The sequence below is a fragment of the Vidua macroura genome, chromosome 3 (assembly GCF_024509145.1).
Source record: "Vidua macroura isolate BioBank_ID:100142 chromosome 3, ASM2450914v1, whole genome shotgun sequence".
NCBI lineage: Eukaryota > Metazoa > Chordata > Aves > Passeriformes > Viduidae > Vidua > Vidua macroura.
In genome coordinates, this window is record NC_071573.1 from 43,493,813 (window position 1) to 43,521,805 (window position 27,993).

General features: G+C 37.0%; 1 protein-coding gene across 4 annotated transcripts; it reads left to right on the forward strand.

Annotated features, from left to right (window-relative positions):
- The first annotated feature begins 339 nt into the window (after positions 1-339).
- Positions 340-27,822, forward strand: COG2 (component of oligomeric golgi complex 2). 4 transcript variants are annotated; one of them, XM_053972583.1, is made up of 19 exons: positions 340-442; positions 1,010-1,171; positions 1,911-1,976; positions 2,841-2,921; positions 3,527-3,630; positions 4,862-4,970; positions 6,689-6,868; positions 7,852-7,976; positions 9,267-9,393; positions 11,098-11,118; positions 13,131-13,270; positions 16,803-16,864; positions 18,139-18,290; positions 19,553-19,753; positions 20,545-20,617; positions 21,739-21,881; positions 22,400-22,539; positions 25,600-25,780; positions 27,392-27,822. In XM_053972583.1, the coding sequence occupies exons 1-19, from the start codon at positions 374-376 to the stop codon at positions 27,491-27,493; spliced, it is 2,238 nt and encodes a 745-aa protein (XP_053828558.1). In that variant the 5' UTR covers positions 340-373; the 3' UTR covers positions 27,494-27,822. The 4 variants fall into 4 exon arrangements, with proteins under 4 accessions (XP_053828558.1, XP_053828559.1, XP_053828561.1 ...); XM_053972585.1 differs by lacking the exon at positions 340-442 and adding an exon at positions 460-657; XM_053972584.1 differs by lacking the exon at positions 11,098-11,118.
- The last annotated feature ends 171 nt before the right edge of the window (positions 27,823-27,993 follow it).

Sequence of the window (27,993 nt, forward strand, 5' to 3'; positions counted from 1 at the left end):
GATTTTCTTCACAGGAAGGGTGCATGGACATTGGATTGGGCTGCCTAGGGAAGTGGTGGAGTCACAGTCTCTGAAGGTGTTTAAGAAAAGACTGGACGTGGCACTCAATGCCATGACGTAGTTGCCATAGCGGCGTTCAGTCACAGGTTGGGCTCGATGATCCCAGAGACGTTTTCCAACACATCCGCTCCCGTGACTCCCAGCCGTCCCCCGCGGAGCCTGGGCAGGCCGGCTCGGAACGGCCGTGCCCCACACGCCGCCCGACGGGACCCGCTCGCAGCGCCGCCCGGAGCGCTCCAGGGGGCGCTGCGGCGGCGACCGCGCTCGGCAGTGCCGCGCTGGCCGAGGGGGCGGTGCAGGCGCCGGGCCCGGCATGGAGGCCGAGATGAGCCTGCCGCGGGGCCCCGAGAACCTCTGCTTCGACAAGGACGAGTTCATGAAGGTGCGCCGGGGGCCGCCGGGGCCGGAGGGTTGTGGAAGGGCGAGGGGCCTTCTGATGATGGGAGTGGCGGGCTCCCTGCGGGAGAGAGCGGCCCGGAGCCTTGGTCGGGATTTTACCACACCGCCACGGACTTTCCCCCGGCCGGGGGCTGCGGGAAGCGCCGAGGGGAAGCGCCCTGTCACTGACGGGGGGATCCGGGAGGCGGCCGTGTCCAGGTAGGGCTGGGCTCTGAGACTGACGGGAGCGAGAGGCCTCGCTGCTTGGAGAGTGTCGAGTAGTTCTCAGTACTCGAACTGAGAACTCTCAGTTTCGACTCTTGGCTGCTGTTTCGTGGCTTGTTTGTTTTTTTAAGTCTCCTGTATTTTGGAGAGCTGATCTTTGGATATTCAGCCCCACGACACTCTGTGCTTTTCAGCCTAAAAACCGAGAGTTTAACTACTGCGTTAAGAAGCCTTTTACCCCCTAGGGCTTTACTTTGGTGAACTGACAGGCATATGGAGTACTTTATTTTGGGTGTGTTCCTTGTATGAACTGTTTACTTACATCCTTCTCTCTTTCCTGTTTCAGGCAGATTTTGATGTTGATCACTTTGTGTCAGACTGCAGGAAACGTGTGCAGCTGGAAGAGCTCAGAGAGGATCTGGAGCTCTATTACAAACTCCTTAAAACTGCTATGGTAGAACTCATAAATAAGGACTATGCAGATTTTGTTAATCTCTCAACAAATCTAGTAAGTGTTACTCGTTGTATTGTGTAGTTCAGACTTAATGTGGTTCAGTGGGATTTTTATTTTTCATATGAAAAGTATTTGGTTTTTATTTTGGCATTTTATTATTTAATAAATATAGAGACGTCTTAAACTGACGTCTCTAATCATTGCACTGAGACACCATTCCTGTAGAAGTTACAGAATTGCTGTACAGAATTGCTGTTGGCCTGTAGTAAATGTTTTAGATGTATGCATTTTGTCTTGACAAGCTGATTTCTTAGGGAGTTAGACTCAGGGCAAACTTTGTTTCAGACTGTCAGCACTTTTAAAATTGAAGGAAATAAATTATTATAATAGAATAGCAATGATAAAAGTAAGCCTGTTCTGAAGGATTCTTTTAGAAATCTTTAAACTTTTTGTATAGTCAAAGTATCTTAAAAAATCCCCAACTTTGTGTCTGAAAATTGTAATTGTTCCAATTACACAGATTCAAAGACTGAGACTTAACATACTTCTGAGAGGAAAAATTTCCATAGGAGGAAATTTTGTTTATCTTTTGGCTTTGTGTTAAAGCAGTCTTACATCTTTATGCTTGTATTTGAGATAACATATTTTTGCATTGAATTAAAAACTGGAAATTATAAAGGAAGTTATGTTTTCTCAGTTCTCTTTCAGTATCTGTAAAATGATAGGCTTTGTCAGTAATTCACATATGATCTTATCAAAAAAGTAATAAATTTGTTTGTGGTAATTTCTTTAGGTTGGCATGGACAAGGCTCTCAATCAGCTTTCAGTACCCTTGGGACAGTTAAGAGAAGAAGTTATGGTATGTTCAAAACAATCATTGTCAACAGCTTGGTAAACTTCAGCTCGCTCTCATATGATGTACAGAACGTCTTCTACTCAAGTTAATATTTGTTACAATAAACTCTTTGAAAACTGATGACTTACATTGCTAGTAGGAGAAGCATTGTGTTTTCAGGTACCTGTATTGCAGTAAATTTATGTTTCCTATAGTGCATTTCAACCAAGAGATAAAGAGTTTCTAAAATTTGATAAGTGAATAGACTCTTGCATGACAAGTCCATGGAGATATCTTGGAGCTGTTTTAATATTTGAATAACTTAAAGGTGGTAGAAAATTCAAATGCAGCACAGTCCCTTTATGGACTTATTTTCATCCTCTTGAAGGTGGATCTTATTCTGGCTCTTCCACACTGACTTGGTATTTATAGGAAGGGGCAATTTTTGATTATCATCTTGGCAGCCAGTTCAAAGGGATGCTTGCTGCATAAATGTGCCTTCAGTGTATCACATCCTTCGTGTCTCACAGAAAACAGGGTCAGCTAGCATAGAGAAATCTTTATTACATGAAAAATACTATTTAAAAGTGATTTATAGCTTCAGCTGCAAGACATAAAAACATAGTGTTTTTAGGCAAAGGTCATTTGTTCTCTCTAAGGTACTAAAAGAACGGTGGAAATAATTATATTTGCAGTAGCAATACCTAGGGAGCACATTCTACTTTCAGTTATTAAGTTGTATTTATAGCTTTTTCACTTGATGTACTGTAGCTTTTATTAGTCTCATAATCTTATTAATCTGTATTTTAAGTTTAGATTTTTTTTTTAGGTTTTTGTTCAACCCTTAAATGGGAAGCACGCTTCACATACTGACTTTTTCTCTCACAGAGTCTTAAGTCATGTGTCAGTGAAGGAATTCAAGCAGTAGATGACCGGATGACTAAACAAGAAGACATTAGAAGAAAAAAGGTACAGCAGATAAATTACCACCTTTAAAAGAGCATCCTTAGGATGACTTTGATTTTGCCATTAACCCAGAGAAAATGAAAATTAGAAGGTTTTAGGCTGTGTAGATGAACAGTGCAGGATTTTGTACTTGTAAAATATATTGACATTTTGGTTGAGAGACTTCATATTTTACAGTGTCTAGTTGATCATAAATCTTGGTTTTACTGTAGTTGCCCAAAACATATGTTTGATTTAGTTGGATTTTTTTTGTTATAGTTGCTTTTGTTTCTGACTGCAGTAGCATATAAACTTACTTATTATGAATGGAATTGAAGTACAGCTGTTTGATTTTTTATGGGCAGGAGACATACATTTATCTTTGTGCTTAACTTTGAAAAGCATCAGGGATAGGAGCAGCTGTCCTACATCTGTGACAAACATTTGTGGTGTTTTATGGACTTATGTGAGCAATACTTCAACTGAGACATGACTCAAGTGTTATGATAAAGGGAGAAAACTTAAACCGGAAAAAAATCCAAAGAACTAAGAAACCATCTAAAATATTTTCTTTAGGTGATGTCAGTGGGGATTGGGGTTAGACATGAAAAATCTTTCTTTAATTACAGATGTGTGTCCTGAGACTTATTCATGTTATTCAGTCTGTTGAGAAAATTGAGAAGATTCTACATTCCCAAGGCACTAAAGAATTGTCCTCATTAGAGGGAAACAGGTAAAAAAAAATGTAATGTTCAGTTTTGTTGTAATTGATGGGACTAACTTAATTTCATGGTGTTGTTGAAGGTGAATTTAGAAGCAGTAGGATATATCTTTAGAAATGTAACTCTGATGGAATAAATTACTGTAATTTTAGTATTTTCTTGGTTTTAGTCTTCCGCAAGCCAGTCATTCACAGATTGTGTAATTCAGGCTCCAAAGTTCCAAGTTACTTGTGGTTCTTTCAGTAAGGAAGCTTTGTGAAGTTAGTGTGCAGTTATTTTATTTTACTTTATTTTATTAGAAGTCACTAGTCCTGTCATGTCCAATATACTCTCTATAGTTTATTCCAATGTCATTTGTAAGTGAAACAAAATAGTTTTTCTTGTTTTCCCTGCTTATGTGTAAGTGAAAGGACCGCTGCAATAATAGCTGAAGGCAGGCAAGGCAAACCTAGTACAAGGAAGGTTTGTGACAAATTCCAGTCAAACTTCTTCCTCTGCCTTTGCTGAAGATTGCAGGATGTCGATCAGCCAGTTTTGGAACTGATGTACCAGTCATGCACTTGAAAGGCTTGACTGGGATGCAAGTACAATTTAAGCTGGAGGGAAAGCACAGTATGAGACTGTCTCTTCAGCTCAGTGTGCTGGATCACATGGTAGTGGGGGGTAGGTGTACCAGAAGGTAGGTTGATCTCTCGAGGGACAAAAGCAGATGTTTTCAATCAGGTGAGGCACTTTGCAGAATTAAGTTTGCAGTTAAGATCATACTTGAACAACTGAAAATTCGGCTCATTATTGGGATTGTGTGGACTTGAGAAGGGCAGGACTGTTTCTCTAGAGATAACTATCATTAGTTTTACTATATGACAGAGTAAGAAAGAAACAAATCTGGATGGTGAAGGTCACCTGGTGCAGTTTCTGAGCTCTCTTAAGACTGACTTTTTATGTGATAACAAAACTGCCATCTAGAAGAAAGTGCTTCATACTGCTGAGGCAAGAGCTTATGTTCCTCTCAGCTTCTGCTTCAGCCACTTCAAGATAGAGCTGCAAAACAGCACTAATCATGTAGCGTGCTCCAGATCATTATTGCTTGATTGCAGTAATTATAGTAGTACCTATCAGAATTCAAAATATTTAAACTACAAAAAATTGAGGGAGAGCTCTGTCTGTCTGTTACAGAAAAGAGTGAGTTGGTTTGAAAGGATCTTAACTTTGTATTCTCATTTTGTTTCATCTCTCTTCTAGTCCACTTCTAACTGGACAAGTTTTAGAGAGAATTGCCACAGAATTTAATCAACTACAATTTCATGCAGTACAAAGCAAAGGAATGCCCCTTTTAGACAAAGTGAGACCAGTAAGTATTGCATGACACTTAACACTTGCACAGTCAAGCAAAACCAGTATAATTGGAAGACAAATGGCCTGTTTCCACAGAGTTTTATGGAATTAATTTATGGAGAAGAATGGGTTTCATGAGGTCATTTTTATCAGTTGACTAGAACTATTGCTTTTTCTGAGGATTTATGCCGTTTGCGTACTTCTTTAGGATTAATTACTGAGAATAAGAGTAGGAGATACGACAGATGTTTTTGTCAGCCTAATGTATTTTGCAGTTCATCTGCTTACTGATACTGAGGCCTCATTCTAGAGATTTATGTTGGTTTTGTTAGCTGTAGTGTACAGACCAGAATATAAATGGAATGTGCCTACACAGGGGCTGGCTTGAATATATTCGATTTTGTCTTCTCATGAAATTATGCTGGCCATTAGTAATCCCCCAGGGTACTCTTTTACCTGTAAAATTGTAAAATATTAATTGATGTTTTGGTGGGATTTTTTTCTTCTATCCATTCAGTGGGGAGATGGAATAAATGATAACTTGTGCTTAAAGAAAGCTGTGAATATAGAGATGGGGTAAGCTGATTAGCATGAGGGTGTCATTCTTAATGGCTTTCAAGCTATTGAAATAGTTCAGAGTTCCAGTTTGTGCCTCTGCCTGTTGGCAATATAAACTTGTTTCGGCTCCAGACATCCATGGAATCACGTTGTTACATGGACATTTTACTAGACTCCTCTGGCCACTGAGTTATCAAACTTGGATAATAGCAGCAGTGAGCATGAGCAGCAGAGTAGTGTATGTGGTAAGAGAATATTTGTCATGTGGGAGAATATTTGTCCCATGGCTTCCTTAATGGTGTTTGCCAGGACTTCTGTCCTGTAGCTGTTGTTGCTAAGGCTCGTCAGAATGTAGCTTTCATGACCAGTCAGCAGCTGGGTTCCTGACTTTGCATGTTCAGTACATGAATCATTTTAGGATGGATGGACACAATACAGCATGTAAAATGGGAAAGAAGAAATTTTACTGGCTATATTCATAGTTCAGCTCTGACTACCGTAATGTGTGTTGCTGAACTTCCTTCAAATGCAGAGTTATAGGGACCATCTTGGGCCAGGAGTTTATCTGCAGGTGGTGTACCAGTGAGTCGGATCTAGTAGAAAAGATGTCATGGGAGATTGGGAAAAACGGTTTGCAAAAAGTAGAATATGTGCAGCCTGAAGAAGCTGTTTGGCAGAAGCCAGAAGGAATCTAATTTCTTTGGTGTTTGCTAGTGTCACTCAGTGTCATTGGTTTGTGGTAATTCAACAAGTAGTGCTGGGTACACGCTGTCTGTTTTGTCTCTGACAGGGAGGGATAAATGCTACATTTGTTATCCCTGGTCACTTACTGTAAATCTTTTGTTTATTGTCACATACTGGTTCAGTTGAACAAGGAACAATTATTGACTTATTTCCTCAGGATAAAGCAGACCTGATATAACTTACTATATAACTTCAAACATATAGAAGATAATAATCGCCTTTAGCTTTATTATAATAAACCCTGTCTTATATAGCATCAGTAACCCATTAAGTTTGTGTTAATGGTCATTCAACACTGGCAGTTATCAAATTTTTGTACTTTTCAAGTAAGGATAGAAAGCTGAGTTAGGTACATCTGGATGAATTTACTTCAACAATGATGACGGGCTTTGATTTTGGCTTTTTATGACTATATTTTCTTTCTCTTTGTAGCGTATAGCTGGAATAACAGCCATGTTGCAGCAGTCTCTGGAAGGGCTGCTCTTGGAAGGCCTTCAAACATCAAATATTGACATAATACACCACTGTCTACGCACTTATGCAACAATTGATAAAACACGAGATGCAGAGGCATTAGTTGGTCAAGTGCTTGTAAAACCCTATGTAGATGAGGTAAGATAAAATTTAAAATTCCATTTGTTTTCCAAACATGCTTATTTTTCCTGTGAACCTCCAGCTTTTGTTAGCAGCTTCAAAATATCTTTGTGGAGAGAACAGGAGAAGTGAGCCACAGCAAAATGTCAATTTGTTATTTAAGAAAAAAAGGATGGAGGAATTCTCTTACCTGCCTGTCACTAATTTCAGGTTATATCCAGTGTGGATTCTTTTTCTCACCTCCATTTTTCTTGGGCTAAAGAATCAAAAAACCAAAACTCTCCCATTTAGGACAGGTTTCCATTGGGTGTCTGCTAAGTGCTGTGACAGCTGCTACAGTGTGGGACATGTCACTCTCCCCTCAGTTTTCTCAGGGTCTATTCTTTCGCCACTTCTGCACCATTCCACTTGTTTATGTAGCAAGAGGCAAATGTGTTCAGACATATGGAAGAATACCAAGAAACAAGCTGTTGTTCTTTTCCTGCTGTCTTCCTTCTCTTTATGGCAGAGATTATCCATTTTCACTGAGTATGAGGCACTGTCCAGACAAACTAGCTGATTAAAGGCTTAGCAATGTCACAGAATATGATTTGCTTTAGTTTGCCTGTATTTGGGATTGGATCAACCACCTCAACATTTAGAAGGAGTTTTTACTTTTTTCTGAGTTTGATTAGCTTCTACCAGTTGCCTGTTTAACTTGACAGACTGCTTCAGGTGACAGTGATGTGGCAGTGGGTTGGGAGCCAGACGCAGTGGCTCACATTTAAAAGAAAGGATCTCCTTCCCATTTTTGGGGCCAGTCTTGGCAGTTAAGAGTGCTGCTTTAAAGGAAGTAATAATTCAAGCTGGCAAGTTATACTTGGAAAATATAATGAAAAAAAAAGTAATATACTGACTATCTCAGTATTTGAGGTTATAGTGTTAAGAGTTTTGTGAGTCTTGCATTACAGCATATTTTATATTCACTTTTCTGGCATTTAACATTGAACTGCTCTTGGCAGGTGATGGTGGAGCAGTATGTGCAATCTCACCCTAATGGCCTCCAGGCTATGTACAATAGGCTGTTGGAGTTTGTTCCTCATCATTGTCGTCTCCTGCGGGAAGTTACAGGGGGTGCAATTTCCAGGTAAATATCTTGGGCTTCTCTGCTGGACTGAAGTTACAACAAGTATCATATGCTTTGAAATCCTTTGCATTATCAGCTTTCATGCACTCATGACTTATCTGGCCTTTCCTGAAGATTCATAGTCAAGTTTGATTTGTATCTCATGCCTCTCAAAACAAAACAGTGAACAGACTTTCCTGGTGCTGCAGCCCTGAGCTTCAGAGGAAGCAAAGACAATCCTGTATTTCAGTAGTAGAAGTGAGTCCCGTGCATAATACAGTGTATCAGATAACTTTGTTTTTTGAATCCATTAAATATGATTGTACACTTCATCCAAAGAGAAGAGCATAATAAAGCTATTAAAATATAAGTTCAAAAGTTATTGAGTTGTTAGTGCACATCAGAAAAGTGGGGATGGTCCTCAGAGGTTTGACTGATTTATTGCATGTACTGAAACTACAGGTTTAATTTATTTGTGATTCCACTGTGTTCTCAAAAAGTGCTTAATTCCTTATGCAATTAAATTGCCTGTTTTTCAAGCTTAAATAATTCAGGTCTACTGAATTGTATCCATTTATTCATCTGTTTGCAGGATGGTTAATAAAAAAAAAAAAAGCTGTAATTAGCAGAACTATGGATGTAGCCCCTAGGGACTGCAGAATTACTTTTCTAATTAGTCATCCATTGCTGAGCTTTTTATGACTCCTAAGTTTTACTAACATTTTAATTCTTTTAATCCCTCAGCAAGTTATAATTGTTCTTCTTAATAATGGAATGTTTCTTCTTTGTAGTGGGGTGTACTAAATTTGAATTGAATGCTTTTATCTCTTCTGCTCTCAATTCTTAAGTTTTCATAATCAAGGTAGCTTTTAATCTTTTGATCAAACACAATATGTATAAATACAGTTTGGATCAATTAAGAAAAAGTTCTTCTTTTCTTTGCATTAGTCACATTATTCCTGCTTGGTAGGTCTTGGAAGTTTGGAGCTATTAAAACTTGAATTGTACCAATAATAATAGGATTTCTCAGCTGAAATGTACTGATTTTTCAGTACACACTTGCAAAATATAGATCTGATAAATTTTTAAAACACTTTGAGGGTTACAAAAAAACACCTTGGATTTGATGAGACTGTGGAATCAGATAAGGAATCTTCAAAGGAAGAACAGTTTAGGGAATCAGTATAAATATGAAAAAAAATTTGTTGCATTTTGTATAGTGCAGTGCATCTAATTTTTAGTGATTTCTGTCTCCAAATAGAAGCCTGGTGGTAAAATATAACTGTGGAATAATTGCATTTTTTTTTTCAGTGTAAAAGCAGATATTGTTCCTGGATATGATTTCTTAGTGAATTCGGTGTGGCCAGAAATAGTACGTGGTTTGGAAGAGAAATTACCATCACTTTTTAACCCTGGAAACCCAGATGTGTTTCATGAGGTAATTAATTTTCAATTTTTCCATTTCTAATTTCAGTGACAGACATGAGAATTGAAAGAGTCATGTTCTCTAGCTTCTTCCCCCCTGCTGCTTTTGTCTAAATTCATGTTACTGCGTGACTTGGAAGAGGAGGTTATCTCAAACCACTTGGTTCAATTTTCATAGGAATTAATTCTCCCCTCAAATTTGTTAGGAAAGCTCATACAGAAGTTATTCGACACCAGTTAGTCAGATGAGTTAGTGTTTATTTTGGGAGTAGAATTGCAATGTTATTGAAGGTGGGAGTGGATGATTCCAGTGTTCACTCAAGTCTAGAACTTCTGTATAGCAGGAGCTGTCATATTAATTAAATACCTGTGTTGCAACTTATTTTTTACTATAGGAAGATTAAAAAATCCTTTGTTTTACTTACTTGTTTTAGCTTTTTCTCTCTTGCAGTACTGCAGATTATGTTGTATTTATACACAAGTCAACTAAAACCTGAAAATATTTGGCAGCGCCATCAGGTTTAGAAAACAGAGATAGTATTTCTCTGGTATAACAAGGTTACATTAAATAATGAATTTAAAGTACTTGTCACGCTTGTATTTTCTTCATTGGTAGTGCTGCTCTGTCTCTAAAACATCATCTTTTACTAATGGTGAGATATATTTCTTGGTCTAGTATGAAGATTGGCAGTGCTTTACAGTATGTTACAAGTAGAAAATATGAGCTCTGCTTTTCCTTGTGTCCTGTCTGCTTGTGTTTAACCATGATTACTGATAAATTTGGGTTTCTTTCCCCTGGTAGTTTGACTTGTGATTAGTGTGAAACATTTTATTTTCAAGCTAGAGATGGGAGGCAGGGATAAATTGTCTGAAGGAAGGCATTGTTGGTGTATCAGGACAGATGAATTAAGGAAATGCTGGCTTGGCAGTAGAGGTTTATAATATATATTCTTTATGTGTTCCTGCAAAACTGCTTTTACTAAACACTTAGATATTTTTTCTTGGGGTTTAAGATCTCTTTTGTACAGATTGATTGAATAAATGAAGGCAGGTAGGCATGACTGAGTGTGTTTGCAGTGCTGTCTCTGAATAAGAAGCAAATTACATGGATGTTGAAGAAAGCTGTGATAGTGCCATGCAAGTGACACTGTAATGTGTTCCTCCTCCTTCATGAGAATTCTTAGTTTACTGTGAAGTTTTAGTCACTCTTAATTTTCACCTTATGCCCTACATACTGTAGACTGTGAGCCTTGTTAGGTTTTTTCTGTACTGTGCTGCATGATGTACAGGAATGTATTGTGTCTTCAGAAAAGCTGGATTTGCTTGGAAGGCCTGTCTTACATTACACTGATACTGGCCAGCAAAGGCATTGCATTTATTTAAAAAACACCCAGCAATCAAAAAAAAAAAAACCTATGAAAACCCAGCAACCCCCCCATGACTTCCAGGTGAATCACGTAGTAAGTCCAAAGTACTTTCCAGACTGCTTTTGACTACTTAAGTGACTCATAGTCATTAAAATCATTAAAATATTTTACTTTAAAAGCAATACAAAGTTGAAATACCAAGTGTAAAAATGCTATTACACCTATCCAAAGACTAATAGTTCTGAATTGAGAGGGAGGGGAAAGCCTTTTAAAATGTTTTTTTGCACTGATGATGAGCCAAGTAATGCTGCACAGATTTTAGACAATAATTTTTCTTCTCCATTTTCTAGGTTGCTAGAAATGCAGAACAGGTTTGTTTTCTCAATGTTTATTTGCATATGTACCTATGTATAGGTTTAATGCTGAAAAGTTTGAATATGCAGTGTATTCTGTTATGGGGTTTTTAGGTGTAGAGGAGACAGAGGGATTGAAACATTTGTTTAAAATCCTTTAAAAATCAGACTGGCAATGTTAAGTATGTTAAAATAAGTGTTTGTGTGAGGTGACTTTTTAAAATTGTTTCAGGTTGTGATGCACCTTTATTTGAGTTAGATGTCTAGATTTATGGATATTTGAAAAGAATACTTCTTTTATCCCTAAACATTCATTTGAGATTAAGTTTAGATTTTCCTATTTAAAAATTGCTCCATTTTGGTGCCCGATTTTACTTCTCTTAAATAACTGTGCAGTCAACAATCCAATCCTAGAATCTGAAATAGGAACCAATCTTGCAGTTAATTCCCACTCCTGGATATAGTGTTCTCAATATTGAGATAAATATCTCTTGAGGTGCCTTCTATTTTGAAACTGAGAGGTCTTTACAGAGTGTTTGGTTTATATCTCTGACTTACACTTAGGGTAGCAGAGCATTAACAGCTTGTTTGCCTTTTTACAGTGCTGGGTTTATTATCTAAAAAAGGAGGCCTGAAAGAGAGCTAATCTGTCATTCAGTCTGGGTCTAACTCCCATTCCTTTTATGGGTCCATTGTGTTATAAATACAGCCAGGTTAAGAGAAAAGTAGTTACTTAAAAGCTTTTGTGTGCATTTTTCAGAGTACTGTCTTGACACTGAAACTACCATGTCACAAGAAAGGTATTCCATAATTATACCTTTAACAGAAAGTTATGAACTTACTGAGATACACAATACAAAAGCATCCCTGTGGCAGTTCATGTCCTTTGTTCAGAAGAGAGTTTTTGAGAGCAGGCCCTCTAAGCAGCAACACAGGGCCTTCTCCTGATAATGTTTTACTGCTTCACAAGAGGCAAAATCACATTGCTCCCATAGTGGTCTGGCTTGTGGATTGAACCCTAACCTTGCAGTGAAGTCAGAAGCACTGAGAGATTGTCAGGCTTATTTAATTAATTCAGAAGTGGATTTATGAGAATATATTATAGGTTTTATGACTGTTTCCTATTTTATTTAATAGAAGAAACTTGCACAGAAATCAAACTAGTTTTCAGTTCATAGAAGTAATTTTAACTGCAGTTGTTTTTTTATTTAAAATTTATTTATGTAAGTTTTGTGGTCTGTTTAGCAAGGTCTATTTTGTATGAAGTAACATTTTTTGGGCTGTTTTACTTCTGATTTTCATCAAGTGTTTGACTTTCTGCTTTGTACATGATTTAATTTATTATTTAATTATTTTCAGTGTTCTCATACTGTTGAGACCAAATCCACAGTATGTTTGGGGATTAATGTAATATTTTTTTTTGCTTACAACCAACTTAATATTATTCATAAACATCTTATTAGAAGTATGCACTGGATGAAGCTAGTTTATCTGAAATAGTTTGAAGTTCTTCTGCATATATTCGATATTTGCAAAACACTTTTAGGGAAACAACTCTAAAAATTCTTATAATACAGGTTCTGTGTAACAGACAAAAATAGTATGCTTCCATTCTCATGTGCAGTTGGCTATGTGTACTTCTGAGTTTCATTCCTGATTATTTCTCCTTGTTGTGTAGTTTTATCTGCTACACCTGACTCTGTTAGTATTGTGCAGCACCACCCCAGTGATTGAGCTCAGAAATAGTCATGAATCTCCAATCAGTTCTGCTTGATCAGTGTGCTTGGACAGTTTTATGCTTTTTAGAAGTGTCCTTACCATAGAGTAACCCTTTCAAGTTAATTTGGTTTTGGTGTCTCTGCAGTCCAGGCTTTTAGCCTTGTATGATTAGGTGATGAGGGGTAGTGTCAGCCCATCCTGAACCTCGAGCTTAGGTGTAGCATGGTACAAGGGTTCTACTGAATAGGTGGTGGCCTTCCTTGTTTTCTGGGAGCCTGTGTGTGATCAGAATGCTCCTTCTCTTCCTGCAGAAATACACCACCAGTATGGATTTCGTACGGAAATTTGAACGGCAGTGTGGCTCCCAAGCCAGCGTGAAGCGGTTAAGAGCTCATCCCTCTTACCACAGCTTTAACAACAAATGGAATTTGCCTGTATATTTTCAAATAAGGTTGGCATGCATTTTTTTTGTTCACTCTTTCAAAAGTAGAGGTTAGTTGTCACCGCAGGCTCCCAGCTGGGTAATAATTAGCATTGACTCTATGATCAATAGAGTAGAAGGCTGATCAATTGCTTTATTATATTATCTTATACTATATTATTCTATACTTATTCTATAATATACTGTATTATTCTATACTTACTAAGAAACTCAGCAACTCTTACAGCCAGTCCGATACAGCTTTGACCTAATTGGTCAATCAATCTAAACACTATCTAGTTTCTAATTAAGAAATCACCCTTTGGTAAACAAATCTCCATGACACATTCTACATCTGCACAACAGCAGGTGCAACAAGTGGGGATAAGAGTTGTTTCTCATTCTTTCTCTAATCTTCTCACAGCTTTCCCCAGAAAAATGCCTAAGAAAGTCTGGTGCCACAGTTAGTCATGGCAAAATGATCTGGCTTAAGGTCACACATCCTTGTTGTTCAAAGTCTTACTTGTCAACAAATCATAGTGGAAATCAAACTAAGAATTTAATTATGTCAAGTAACTTTTATATATCTTTCAACAATTTAGCAGAAAACCACATAACTATTCTTCAATGTGTACTGTGTTGTTACACCAGATTTGATAAGCTTCTCCTAAGACTTCCAGGAACAGATCTAAATAAGTCTTGAATTCTTGTTTCAAATTATTTTTCTCCAGTGTTCCTGAAACTAAGCTGTATGTTAAATGCTACATATGCAAATCCAGAGGAATACTTACTGTGAGGGAAGAAGTCTTTTTTCTTAGAGGTATAGAACTAAAGGACTTAAGAACTTTCAGCTTTTCCAGACCTGGCCGTGTTTCTGACATTCTTTTTGTCTCACAGGATGTACTCCTTAAATTGTAGCATTGCCTTCCCAAAGATTGTCCTCCTATTCCCTGTTCCTGAGGAGCTAAGTAATAACTTCTAGGATATTTTAGTAGCAGGTCTGATGTATCTGTAATATTTTCTTTTACAGACCTTGCAGCTAGAAAAGGACAGAGAGACCCAAGAAAGCTCTTCTTTAATTCTAGTAATGTTAAAATTTTAATGAACAAAATAGAATGTAAAACTGTATTTTTAGCAAGTGTAGACTACATGTCTGATTGTAGGGCTGGAGAGCAACCCTTCAGGGCAAGGAACAGAACCATTAATGAAGTCTGTTATGACCCAACTGTGCCATGTGTGATCTCTCTTGGTCCAAAGTGTTCTGAGAACCTCTTAAAAAAAAAAAACAAACCTAAACAAACAAAAAGTGGAATTTCCAAAAGAGGGGGAAGAGAAATTGATGTTTATTTTTAACCTGTATCACTTTAGTGGCCTTTTTTATTGCACAATTCTGTAACTGGCAATAACACTACCACATTTATACAGTTTCTTTAATCCAGAGTGAGTCTACATTTGTGCTGAAAAATTCTACCCAGGGATCTTATGAGTGGTAGAGTTAATATAAGTGACAAGAACATGGGGCTGGGAGTTGGGTCTTAATATTTTGGTGGTTCATGTTATTTTGTAAAATTGTAGTCACAATATCTGATACCCTGATTTAGTTTTTTGCTTACACATCTATTCCTGCAGTTGTGTAGTGAACTGATAAGGACCTGCTACTCAGGAAAAAAAAAAAAAAGATTGATTTTCAACTCCAGTCAATTTCCCCAAACCACTTAACTGTACAACTATTCATGTTTCCCAAAGGAAGGGGCAGGAGGATTCACTACATAGTGGTGCACAGACTGAAAGTGTCTGTGGAACTGCAGCCATTATGAACCTTTTAACAGATATGTATCATTAATTGCCCTTTTTGTTTCAAGTCCAGCTTTTCTAGTAGGAGACCAATTGATCAAACTTTGATAATCTTGCTCATAAAATTGAAATGGAGCTTCAGCATATATCTCTTCAAAAATGTTTCCCATTAGGTATTCTGAGCTCTGATTGATTAAAACACTTTTAAAAATCATTTTCTTTCAATCCAAGATTACTGTAAGTCTAAATAGTGTACTATTTTTGAGAAGTCTAAATAGTGTACTATTTTGAGAAATGTTTGGATAACAACAGCTGATTCATCTTCAACGATAGTATTCCTTTATATTGGAAAAATCTACTTTGGAAGTGCCCATGAATTCTTCAGTGCATAACTGTGAAAATAATACAACATATTAATTATATATATCAGGGAAGCTTTTGCTTGATGTGTGTTAATATCCTTTAAGTCATACAAGATTTTGATTGAACTGTTACCTCACGCTTTGGCATTTATGGTTAAGATTGTTTGTTTTTTTCTTTTTTCAATTACAGAAATTGCCCAGAGAAATCAGCCATTACTAAAGCCTTTAGAAATGATCCTTGGAGGGACAGATTATCAGGCATTTATTCTGTAGTAGTGCTGGCACAAATTCTTTCCCGTGTTTCATTCTTTTGGTTATGTCAATATGGCTGATTGTGGAGCTGTAGTGAACCCCACACTGGGGAAATTATTTCCTCTGTCAGACATACTCAGCAAAAATTATGTCATTGTTAAAAACTTTATTCTGTTCCCATATCCTTTTCACTGCTCTGTTGGTGGAAGGAGTGCATAGGCAGAACTGAGGTTTTGAAGCCAATTCACAAGCATGTTTAGTTGCTAAACATTGATCCTAGTCCATTAGGAGTTTGAGCAAAAAAAGCTAGGTGGGCTCCTGTCGTGCTCTGGAAATGATACTTAAGAGACTTTAAGAGAAACCCTCCAGGTTTGTAATTACTAAGTTTGATAGAAAGACTTTCAGAGTTATTATGATGCACATAAAAGCAAAAAAAGAGGAAACCAGTGACAACAGACCTTTCTACAGGGAAGCTTAAAATTATGCAAGTATGCAAAAGTATCAGAGGTTTTAATAACTTTTGCTGTTATACCTAAACAGTTTTGGAGATGTCATTTTGGTTTGGTTTTTTCTTTTTTTTTTCTTTTTTTTTTTTTTTTTTTTTTTGCTTTGGTGAATTTTTAAAAAAATGGTATTTTAAAAGGGGAATTAAAAAAAAACAAAACAGGTGTCCTTGAGGACATGTATTGATTTTTATTAGGTACAGAGTTGTTTGCAGAACCTTATGTTACTGCTCATTAACAAACATGTAGAAAGCTGGAGCTCCAGTATCACGTGACATATCTGAAGGTTAAAGAAAGTATGTGTCAGTTTGATTGCTTATAGTTTAAAAACAGTAACAAAACAAGAAACTTCCCTCCTGGAAAAGCTGAGGACTTGTCACTCTGTGAGCTATCATTTTGATAATGTTTGCAACCATAACTTTAATAATATCCTAAAGTATAAGCTTTGTATATGCCTGTAAAATGTCAAAGGTTCTCTTTCAAGTGTTAGAATGCTGTTGTTAAGTTGGGCAAAAATAACCCCAGGTTTAAAATCTGTGTATGTCCATTGATAGCACATAGAAATAATACTAAAGTAAACATTGAAAAATGTTTAGGCATCAATTTAAGCAACTGTTGAATTGTGATATTCAAAATTTTTCTTTCTCACAGATTCAGAGAAATAGCAGGGGCCATAGAAGAAGCACTTTCAGATACACTAGAGGAAGCACCAGGTAACATTTTATTGCAAAAAATATTTATTGTAAAGGAATCAGTGGTATAAATAGCAGTGATCACTCTGTCTCTTGAGTATTCACTAACATGCATCCCTTGGTTCATATGAGCTTTTTTTATTTCTGATTAACTGTTCAAGCAGTATAAAACATTGTTACAGAGATGGCAATGTGAAAATTCTGGTCAGTGATCACTTTTCTTACTAAAAACCCCCTCTTTAGCAGCTGTCACTGACATACTTATGGAACCACCCCTTCAGTGCAAGAAGGAGTTGTTAGCATTTGACATCTTCTAAGTGACAACCAAAAGGCTATGTTGTGTTATTGCAGCATATTTTTCTTAATTGTTGTAGCACTGTGTAGAGGTGAAAATGGCTGTCTCTTGGCAACATTTAGGCTTGCTGTCATTCATAATGTTGGTGTCTGCCCCAAAAACATACATTGATTTATGAGGAGATGAGGAGGTATGCACAGGAAGGGTAAGAGTGGAAGAGTATAACCTGATACATGCATTAGAAGCATATTGTAATCAGAAGAACTAATTTCAGCTAACAGAGTGAATACTTATGAAGAAGGTATCTATGAGCCACCTAAATATCCTCTGAAGCAAACCAGGAGAAAAAAATCCTAATGGAGACAAAATATATAGATCTTACTACTTCAAGGCGTAGGCCTGGAACTTGCAGACACATTCCTTATCTTTCTAATGGTATTCTCTAAAATGTTAAAACTGTGTAAACTGCTTTAAATGTAAAACTGTGTAAACAGCTTCAAATGTGAAGCTGTCTAAACTGCATTAAAAGTATTTTGTTTAAATATGGATATTGGTACAGTGTTTTAAATAAATATTTATAGCAAATATATCATATAACTGGGAGAGGAGCAATAGTTTAGTGCTAAGAGAGTATTATGTTATGGCTGGCAGGGATATATAATGTAACTTCTTCAAAAGACTGCCAAAAATTATTTTGGAAATGTTATTTCCTAAAATGGACTATTTGGCCTAGCTGTTTCTGCCTTTATTGCAGGCAAATTCTTGTTTCTTGCTTTTGCCTGCACTGCTACAGCAAGACTTTAGTGGAATTTGAAATCTAAAGCATTGAGGAGATAATATTTTAAGGGTTTGTTTCAGGCAATGCTTAATACATTTCTGTCCTATGATTGTATCTTTTAGGAAAGATCTTGGGTAAATCTTGGGTAATGCAATTACACTGATGTTGCGTCTTTTAACAACATGCTTAGGAACTTGACCTTTGTTGCCTAATTGTTTGTAGCTGGGAGTTCATTCTGTCTCTTGGCCACTCACATGGTCTGGACTGGTCTTGTGAAGTGCTGGTCAGATCAGCTGTTTTTACCACTGTTAGCGCACCGCCTGTGGAAGCTCAGCCTGCAGATCTTGGCACGCTACTCTGTGTTCATCAGTGAGGTGAGGGAGCAGCCTGCTTTAAGGGGTTGGTGATGGGATATGTCCATCAAAGAGACTTTTTGAAGCAATGTATGTGACCTCTTTTTAAGAGTTCTTTTGTGAAGTTAATGTTTTTTTAACCTTCAAGCAGTTCATGAGTTTGGCTTATAAAAAGTATGACTGCAGAATACGTGATCAGTTGTAAATATCAGTACTGTTGCAGTGCTGCTGTCGGTGGTTGCCAAAGCTGTACTTCATGCTGCTTTATTCTGCCTCTGCCACTGAAACAAGAAGCCAAAATCTTAGTTTTCTTCTGTTCATGTGTTGTTGATTGAGTGAATGAAGTTGTGAAACAGAGACAGGTAAAAAATAACCCTTCAAATAAGAAGGACTGATATAATCTGAATCAGTTGTTCAGTATTGAGAATGCAAAACCAAAGTTTCCCGGGCAGCTGACTCAGCATCAATGATCACTGCTTCTGAGCAGATAAACTGGACTTTGTTCTTGTAGTGGCTCCCAGCCACACACGTGGGCCCCTGTTTCTTGTGCCATAGAGAGACAAGTGCGATAGAAGAACTGGGATTTGGAGAGATTTCTGGAAGTCATTTGGTTCCCAATTCCTACTCAAAATAGGATCAGCTTAGATGATGTTGTGCAGAGCCTCTTAAATTGAATTTTGAGTATATCCAAAGATGTGATTGCACTCTTTCCTAGGAACCCTGGTCCAATGACTGATAGCTTTTTCCTCCTATTTGATCAAAATTTCTCTTGCTATAGTATCCATTGCCTATTACTCTCTCATTGTACCTCAAGGAAAAATCTGATTCTGTCTTCTCTGTACGTGCCCCTTTGGTAGTTGAAGACAGCAGTAAGATCTCCATTTTTAATTTCTTTTGTGACTCAGTGACTTCTCTCAGCTAAATGAGCTCTTGCAAAGTACTGTTAAGTACCAGAGTTAAAACAGAGTAGTCAGGGGAAGCACTTGCCTGACAGCAGAGAGCTTGAGGAGTTGGGAGAAAGGAGTTGTTTGACAGCAGGACTGGACTGCCCTCTACTAACCTTAGTTAGACAAATTTGTTCTAAATTATCCAACTTTGTAGTGCACTCAATTTTTTTTAACATTTACTTTATACTTATTTTAGTAATGGTATTTGGTAATATCCCTTGGAAGTGTGGCATTCTAATGCTGAAGTGTTACAAATCCTTGATATACTGTTTCAGTTTGTCCAGCTTTAACTGCCTTCACTATTGCTAGGGTTCACACTTGAATTTGATGTTTCAGGTTTCCGTTAGGCCCATTTCCAGTGAGAATACAAAGGAAAGCAAAAAACCTGTGCCAGTTGGTAGAAAGGAATCTTCTTTAAGCCTCAACCCCAGTGAAGATGAAGGGAATGGATGTTCTCCAGAAAGTCTGCCATTGTCTTCTATATCTACTAGTCAGCTGATATATGTTGCTGCAGATCTGGACAAACTGCAGGATCGGGTTTGTGCTTTTGCCTTTACTTAGAAAGAATTTTCATAGATGTTTTTGGCATCTTGTAAGGGCATTATATTGTTTAAGATAATGTACTATATATTTTTTTTTAATCTTAAGTGCTAAAACTTGGGGTGTCTGATACCTGAAATATATGGCCCACTCTGCGCTTATTTGGAATGGCAGATTATGGGCAAACCACTTCAGGTATTTAAGTTATTTTTATCAGTAGCTGCTGGACTTAACTCCTAAAAAAATATCTTTCTACAGTTTTTTGGTGTGAAGTGTCACTCTGCCACTCTTACCTTTTCTAGTGAAGTCTGTGTTGCAGCTTGGAGTGTGGTGCAACATTCAGCTTTAATGTGTTTAAGTGTTTGCTGATTTTAGTCTTTGAGGTTGGAAAAGGTTTTATCATCATGATTACACTTGATTAATGATCCAGAATCTTGAAGAGAGATGTATGGTATTAATTGTCTCCCAGTAGGGATGATTCCTATGTATTTATTTTCAGTAAGGCTGAATTTTCTGTAATTTGTGAAGTTGTAAATTGCAGGAGAGTTTTGTTAATTCTAAATTATTTCCTCTGAGTACAACAGTAAGGTAGAGGATTTAGTGTGTAATTCCTGTGCATATTATAAACTTCTAGTATTGATTGCACAGAAATGCAGTAAACCCATAGAAATTGAGGGTGTTTTGTGTGCACTTCAAACTTACAGAATGTAGGAAAAGTAATTAAAATTTTTATAACATGCCTATATCTCTCTCAGCTTTGGCGCTTTTTTTTTTTTTTTTTTTTTCAGATTCCTGACATCTTAGACATGATTAAACCTAAGCTTGAAATGATTGGCTTCAAGAATGTATCTTGCATTGCAGGTAAAGCTGAGAGGCTCCTTCCCCTTTCTCCCAAAAAAATGAAATCAACTTTTACAGTTTCATTATTTAGGATGAAAATATTTAATGGAACTTGCCTTCTGTTTAAATTGTTAAATAGAAACAATCTTGAACAGACCTGTTGAGTCTGGATAATGTTTAACAATTAAAATTGAGTGAGTCTAAAGTGCGTTTAGGATTTTTTCTAGAAAGTGAGGACTTTATCCTAGAAGATTCATATCATTAAACTTTTGAAAGATTTGGAGAAGAAGACATAAAGAGAGGCTTTTCATTATCCAGTAGAAACTAAAATGTTTTTCTAAAATGACTGTTCTCTCTCAGGCCTGATGAGTCATTTGAGGCAGAGGGTTATCAAAGTAACACAGTTAAATACCTTAACTAAAGAGGGTAGAAGCAATTCAGTGTTTTAGTCTCCTTTTTTCTTTCTGGGTTTTTGTTTTGGGTTGGTTTGGTTTTTGGGTTTGTCATTTGTCTCTTTGGTTCATTTGGTTTGTTTTTTTTTTTTTTTCATCTGATCATTCTTTATGTGAAATATGGAGTTTTATTTTAATTTAATAATTAAAGCTAGGCTTGTAGCTGCATGAGTGAACTAGTCCTCGTTTGCAAGCGTAGCCAGGAGTTCTGCATCATGAACTCCACTGAAATCTCTAAATCAGAACTACTGGTAGATGTCCAAATCTGTTAGAGATGTAGGAGCTTGTGCACATCTCCTGCTCAGTAGATGGTCTGTTGCCAATCACATCTTTGAGTTTAACATGTTCCAGTCATTCCATAGGGAATTCAGAGAGAATTTCACACAGTTTCTTTGGAAGGGCAGAACCTTTTGATTCAAGCCCTTGCTTCATTGGTAATACTAGAAAAACTTTGAACATGAAGAATGTTACTTTACTCCGCTTCTCTTTCCTTGCCTCTGTCTGTGTTTCTGGCTGAGGAATGGTTGGTGTTACTGGCTGTTACTGTTTTAAAAGTGGCTGGTGTGTATTCATTTGGTAAGCATATCCTGTACGTTACACCAGATAGTGAGTGGGATTAGGAGGCTGAGGGGATGTGTTGTGTTCAGGCAGGGTAGCTCAGTTTAAACTTCAGCATTTTTACTTTAATAGGAGCCTTGGAAGATTCAAAGACTTCTCTATCAACCTGTGTACCTACCTTGAATAACAGGATTATCCAGGATCTCAGTGAGTCCTCCTTTGCATACCTGAAGAGTGCACTGGAAGTTCCAAGATTATATAGGAGAACCAACAAGGTCAGTGCTGCTTGCAAATGAAAAAATAAATCTCAGAAGGGGCTGTGCTGAGATTGTTGTGAGTTCTTCAAGCCTGTCCATATCTGCTTGACAGAGCCCATGACAATGTCTACAACCTAGGAAGTATAGTACAAAGCTGTAGGTATTTTAACAAAGGTGTAATAGTCTGTTTTGGACACTGAGTCTGCTCAGCTTTGTCTGGAATCAGAATGAGCAGAAAGAGCATTCAGGATCATACCCTGGTAACAGGAATGGCTGGCACAAGCATCTCTGAAAAAGCTTTGGGCATTTTGAACCTTTATAGTGTATCGTGCTGTATAATGCTACTGAATAATTTTGTGATGGTGTCTTTCCTGTGTATAATGATCTCTCATTGACTTGTCCTAAATGCCTTATGCATTTCTTCGCTTAGGTACAAGATTAGCATTTTTTACATGGGATAGAATTGGGTGTTGATATTTTCAGTACGTAAATGACTGGTTCCTTCTTCCCCAACTTGTTCCCCTGTCATCTGCCAGGAGGTGCCAACTAAAGCTTCACCTTATGTTGACAGTGCTCTTAAGCCCTTCTACCAACTGCAGAATGACTACAGAGATACCTTGAAGCAGCCCATGATTCATCAGTGGCTGGAAGGTGCTCTCTCTGAAAGCACACAGAAGTAAGAGAACTATACAGCACATTATTTGCCTTAGATAAAAACTCCAATGTCTGTTGAACAGGCACAGGAAAAAAAAAACTGCTATGAATTAACACAACTGTAAAGAAAACCAAAATACAGCACTCTTTATGTGTCATATATTTCCTTGATTTACTCTCATATTGCATGTTCAGCAGATGAAAAGCTGTGCAGGGAATCCAAAGACCTGGTTCCTGCTCAGATCTGTGCAAACCATGACATGGTGAATAGGGCATTTGAAAAATTGGTTGGTTCTGGGAGTGCAGCAGTGAACTAAAGATGCGCATTTTGTTTCAAAATTGATACAAGACCTTAACCTCATTACTTTCAATGAAAGTTACTAACCTTGTTTCTTTCAATGAACTGTGGTTGAATTTTCAAGAACTTGAGTTCTACTGTCCTTTGAATTCTTTAATGTATGCAATCATTATCCAACTTTTTAGTGGTTTAAAGCTTTGGGCCTTTTAAACTGCTGAAGAGCTAATTGTTCGCAGTTTTAATAAGGCAGTCATAAAGTAATACTTTAGCAGATCTTCTGTTTCCTAGTTAGCATCTTGAGGGCTTTTGAACGTGACTAATCATATGTATTAGATTCCTTAATGGATTTTTTTTCCATTTGTCTAGCTGTATTTTAAATTCTTATTGAGCAGGGATTTTGCATTTTGTGAGTTCTGCCAGTTAAAGCATGTAACATGAGACAGCAATACTTACTTTTGTTTGAAAGTTCTGCCAGAAAATTTCACAGGATACCCCCTACTTTTTGTGTTGTGGACAATTTACTCTTCGTGTTAGCTGTATTTTTTTTTATCTCTGACCTTGCCTAAAACTAAAGAGCCACCTTAGCCTATTTGGATGGTTTTTTTTTTCCTTTACCCATCATTATAGTTTTGTGTTGTTGGTTTTCTTTGACCTTTCTGACTATAGATGATAATATCAGAAGAATCCATGAAGGTTAGAGTATAATGTGTGCTTTCTGTCTGTCCTTACATAGTTTTTCCCAATAATTCTTTGCATATTATATTGTCTGTTGGCTGCTGCTGAGCATAGATTGATTTTTTTTTTCCTGAGATTAACCACATAGTAATATGAGGTTTTAAACCATAGTCAGAACACGAGTTTTTTCTTGTCCTTTGCCTCCTTTTGCCTCCCTACTCTTCCTCTTCTGGTACGTTTCAGAATAGACTTAAAATTGTAAGACAATTTTACACCTTCACCAACCATTCTTAAAATTTTTCTTAAGTATTTTGGACAAGACTAAGCTTAGGTTGGTCTTGACTGCACTGGTCATTTTCATTTTGCCCAAAACCACTTTTTTCAAGCTTGGTGTCTCTTTATCAGTTTTTAGTGCATAGAAAAAAGCTTATTTTTATTTGTTAAGTAACATTGCTGAAGAACTGCAAAGATGCCTGGAATCTCAAGCCACTCAAGGTTATTGAGGTAAAATATATTAGGGTGAATTCTTGTCTGTCTCTCTACATCTCTCTGCCTGATTAGTCTTGCTTTTAAAGCTTCAGTAAATCTGGTGACACCATGCCAAGTAGCTGTTATGTAGTTCCTTGGACCCAACCAGAGCTTTTTTGCCCCCCAAAAAGCAGTTCTTCACTTTCCAAAACTTAGGTTAAACATGGTGACAGTGCTTAAACACCAGTAAGACTGGCAGGTTCATTTTTTAACTCCTTAGAATTTTCTGTCAAATTCTGTTTTCACGGTTTGTTGCTAGTATTTTCATCATTTTGTTTTAAAATATCTTACCCTCACTGACAAGCGATAAGTCAAAGAAACTGATTTTTTTACATGAAGGAATATTGTAGTTTCTTTATTGAGAATACAGATGCAAATAATTAATTTCTTGCTGTCATAATACATTCTTGCATCCAAATGAAAAAAAAATAGAAAAGAGCATAAACTAGTTAAAAATCACTGGGGGCTTCTGCTTAAATGGCAGAATGATTTGGAAGTACAACAGAAGTAGGAATTAATCATAAGTGAGTGGGACTAGGAAATACCAAGATATGAAAAGAGGATAGACTGACTTTTACTGGAATACTTCTGCTTTTCATAGAATGCTATCGTGAAACACGTTTCCATGGCACTGGCAAGCACTTTTTCTTTAGCCATCCCTATCTAATTATTCTTTTAAAAAGCTTGTCTGCTTTCTGTTGCCTCCTTGTTTAAAAGTAATCATCAGGAAGATTGTTTCAACTCTTAATTCTTAGAGTAACATTTTTCATAGAGAGGCTCTTTGAAAGTTACGTATTTTAGGAAATTGCAGAACATAGCTCAATCAGGTAATTTCTCTCATGGATCTTATAATTTGCCGTTGTTGCTCTGTTTTCTCTTCTTACTGTTAACTCACTGTCCTGGGCATCTGTTAATTTGTATGATATGCTCTTCCCACTTAGGCATGAGATTTCAGTCCACAAAGCTTTTTGAACTTTTGTTGTGTAGTTAATGTTTGATTCTATGCTTTCTTTAATGTGGATCCCACTCTCTGGCCAGTGGTGTTTTATTTATCTCTACTATTTCTAAATTAGGGTGAGGGTTTTTCTGAGTTTTCCTGCCAGCTTCCTGAGACTCCTGTTTAAATCAGTTTCTTCATTTTAGAAATAGGCATTTCTGACTGGTGTGCACGTGTGCTCTCATATACACTTATACTTGCCTAAAAATACATGGGTTTTGGTCTGTCAGGCTGTTTATAAAATCAGTTTTACTCAATAGTCTACTGATTGTAAAGAGGGGCTGATTTTGACTGTTTAAAATTGAGCAGCTGCATTCCTTGATCACTATTGAGTACAAACATCTTGAACAAGTCGAAAATGTTGTGATGAGAAGTCTTGAAGACTAAGTAGTAATCTTCAGATTAACCTTTGGAACTAATAATGGAAATACTGATTAATTGATAATGCTAATAAGTAGCTTCTTTGCAAGGGAAGCCATTCCTTCTGGCATTGTTCAGCAGGGCCAGTGATGTATTTCTGTGTATGAAGTAGGCTCTTCTGTAAAATGGAATGTTTTATTTCTCAATAACCTTCCTTAATTCAGGTATTATGAAACTGTATCTGATGTGCTCAGTTCTGTTAAGAAAATGGAAGAGAGTCTAAAAAGGTTGAAGCAAGCCAGAAGAGCTGCAACTTCAAACCCTGTTGGTACAAATGGGGGCATGAGTGATGATAACAAAATCCGACTGCAGCTGGCCTTAGACATTGAGTATTTTGGAGAACAAGTAAGTTACGACAAACGAGTTTTTTATTATTAATAGTTTTGGAAAGGAGATGGAAGGGGAAAGGGAATCTTGACTCTGATTTTGGTCTTGAGAGCTTTGTTGGTGTGGGTTTGTGTTTTCACGTTTGTATAAAGGAGACGATTTCAGATGTTGGTGATTATAGATACCACTTCAGCAATGCATACTTTCCTGTCCTTTCTTGTACAAATGCAAAGTTTATATTTCTTACTACTTAAAATTCAAGTACTGCTCAGTGCTTGGAAGCATTAAGAAGAAACACTGACTTTGCAGATGAGAGGGCAGGGACCTGACTTAGGTCTGATAGAAACTTCTTTATGGCCCTTCTTTTGTTTGTCTCCTGTCGGGGTGTTTCCAGCCTTGACTTTCTGCATGGTCAGGGTCTGTTCCCAAGAGCTGTGAGGATGTCAGCCTGATTTGTTGTGCTGCATAACTGTAAGTGCTTTTCAGTGCCAAATACGAAATTTTAAATAGCATAACATTGAAGAAAATATTCCAGGAAGTGTATGCAGTAGCTACATTAAATTGTATAAACATACTGTTTTGTACTCCATTATTTCTAAAATCATATCTATTCCAACTAAGTCAAGTCATATCTATTCCAACTATGATATTCTATCATAGCTATTCCAACTAAGGGTCTATATCATTAGTTGCCAAGGAATTGTCTGATCTTGTTTATGAGTAGATGCTGTTGATGCATTATAAGAGGTAGATTAAGTCTGCTTGTGTGTGAGCAGATGCTTTTCTCAGATACGAGACTAATCACAGTTGGGTGGAACTGTGGAAATCCTACTAACGAAAACTATTATTTGTCACTTTTTGCCTGGGGTTGCGCTTTTGTTCTTCTTTTCTATGACTGCAGTGTGAATTTAAGCTGAACTGGGACAGATTGTTCATAATCATTTGGGAATTGTTTTGGTACATGTGACTATTACAAAGAGGTCCAGCAGCAAACACCTTTTCAGAATCACTTCATTATGGTTTCAGTTAGATCCAGATTTTTCTGCTTCACTGCACTCTTAGTTTTTTCATGGCCATATTTTTCTTATTGTCAGAGCAAGAGATTTCCTGGCTAAGAAATTATTTTCAGCAACCTCTGTAATTGTAGAGTTGTTTTTGTCTCCCAGGAAGTTCAAGGCTAGAACCATAAGCTCTTGCAGCCTATTGAAATGCTTTCACTGTCATGCTGTTGGCTCTTCTTGGATGTATTCATGTTGATCTTTAAAGTATTGCCCAGAAACTTCATTTGGAGTTGGAAAAAAAAAGAATCCGTTGAAATCAATGCATTAAAACCAACTACAGCCAAGTTTCTCTTTCTGATTGCTACATTGGGAAACTTCCAGCTGGCTTTAGTTACAAGTTGCCTAGAAGATGGTGAAATAATTCCCTGCAAGACACTTCTGTAACCAGAGGGACTTAACTGAGCAAAGTTGGATGCAAATTTTTATCGTTTACAGTATATGCAGTTGTGGTTTTTGCCACATGTCAGTGCAGGACAAAGCATAGGCTTCACTAAATGTCTTAAGTAGAATAGTTAGTGAATTTTTAATATTTTAAAGAAAATTAATGGATTTTCTGTATCTTTTTTAGATACAAAAGATGGGACTGGAAACAAGCAGCATAAAAAGCTTTTCAGCCCTTGCAGAGCTGGTTCTAACTGCCAAGGATCAGGCTACAGCAGAACCATCCTAGGTATTTTTGAAAGCATGTGATTGAAGATAAACAATGTCCCTAAAAGAAAGAGAATTTAACTCTGCTTTATTTTACCAAATAAATAGCAATGAAGTGCTTCCTAAAGTATCCCAAATCAGTGTATCTTCTGCCTTGATGAACTTGCTTCACCAAAAGACTGAGACTTTATCAGTTATCCATTATAGGGAAAGCAATCAAAGTTCTAAACTTTCTACTGTAGAATAAAAGTAGAAGAAAATGTTTTTCTTATTTTTGTTGTACAACTTGAAATGTACAAGAACAAAGTTCTATGTTGAAAATAATATGTAATAAATTGTCTTCCTAACTTTTGATGTCCCAAATGTATTGATTGATGGCTGTGTTACAACCCGCAAAAGGACACTGCATGACCAGAGTTTATGTATCTATATAAATATATAGAGCTATATGTATGTATGTATATATATATATATATATATAGGTAACACGCATATATATGTGTGTATATATATATATATAGG

Bases quoted from the DNA above. Each gene is read 5' to 3' on its own strand.
- COG2 (XM_053972583.1), top strand. From the start codon at position 374: ATGGAGGCCGAGATGAGCCTGCCGCGGGGCCCCGAGAACCTCTGCTTC. The intron at 21,882-22,399 runs GTCAGTGCTGCT...GTCATCTGCCAG, and splicing joins TATATAGGAGAACCAACAAG to GAGGTGCCAACTAAAGCTTC. The intron at 25,781-27,391 runs GTAAGTTACGAC...TATCTTTTTTAG, and splicing joins TTGAGTATTTTGGAGAACAA to ATACAAAAGATGGGACTGGA.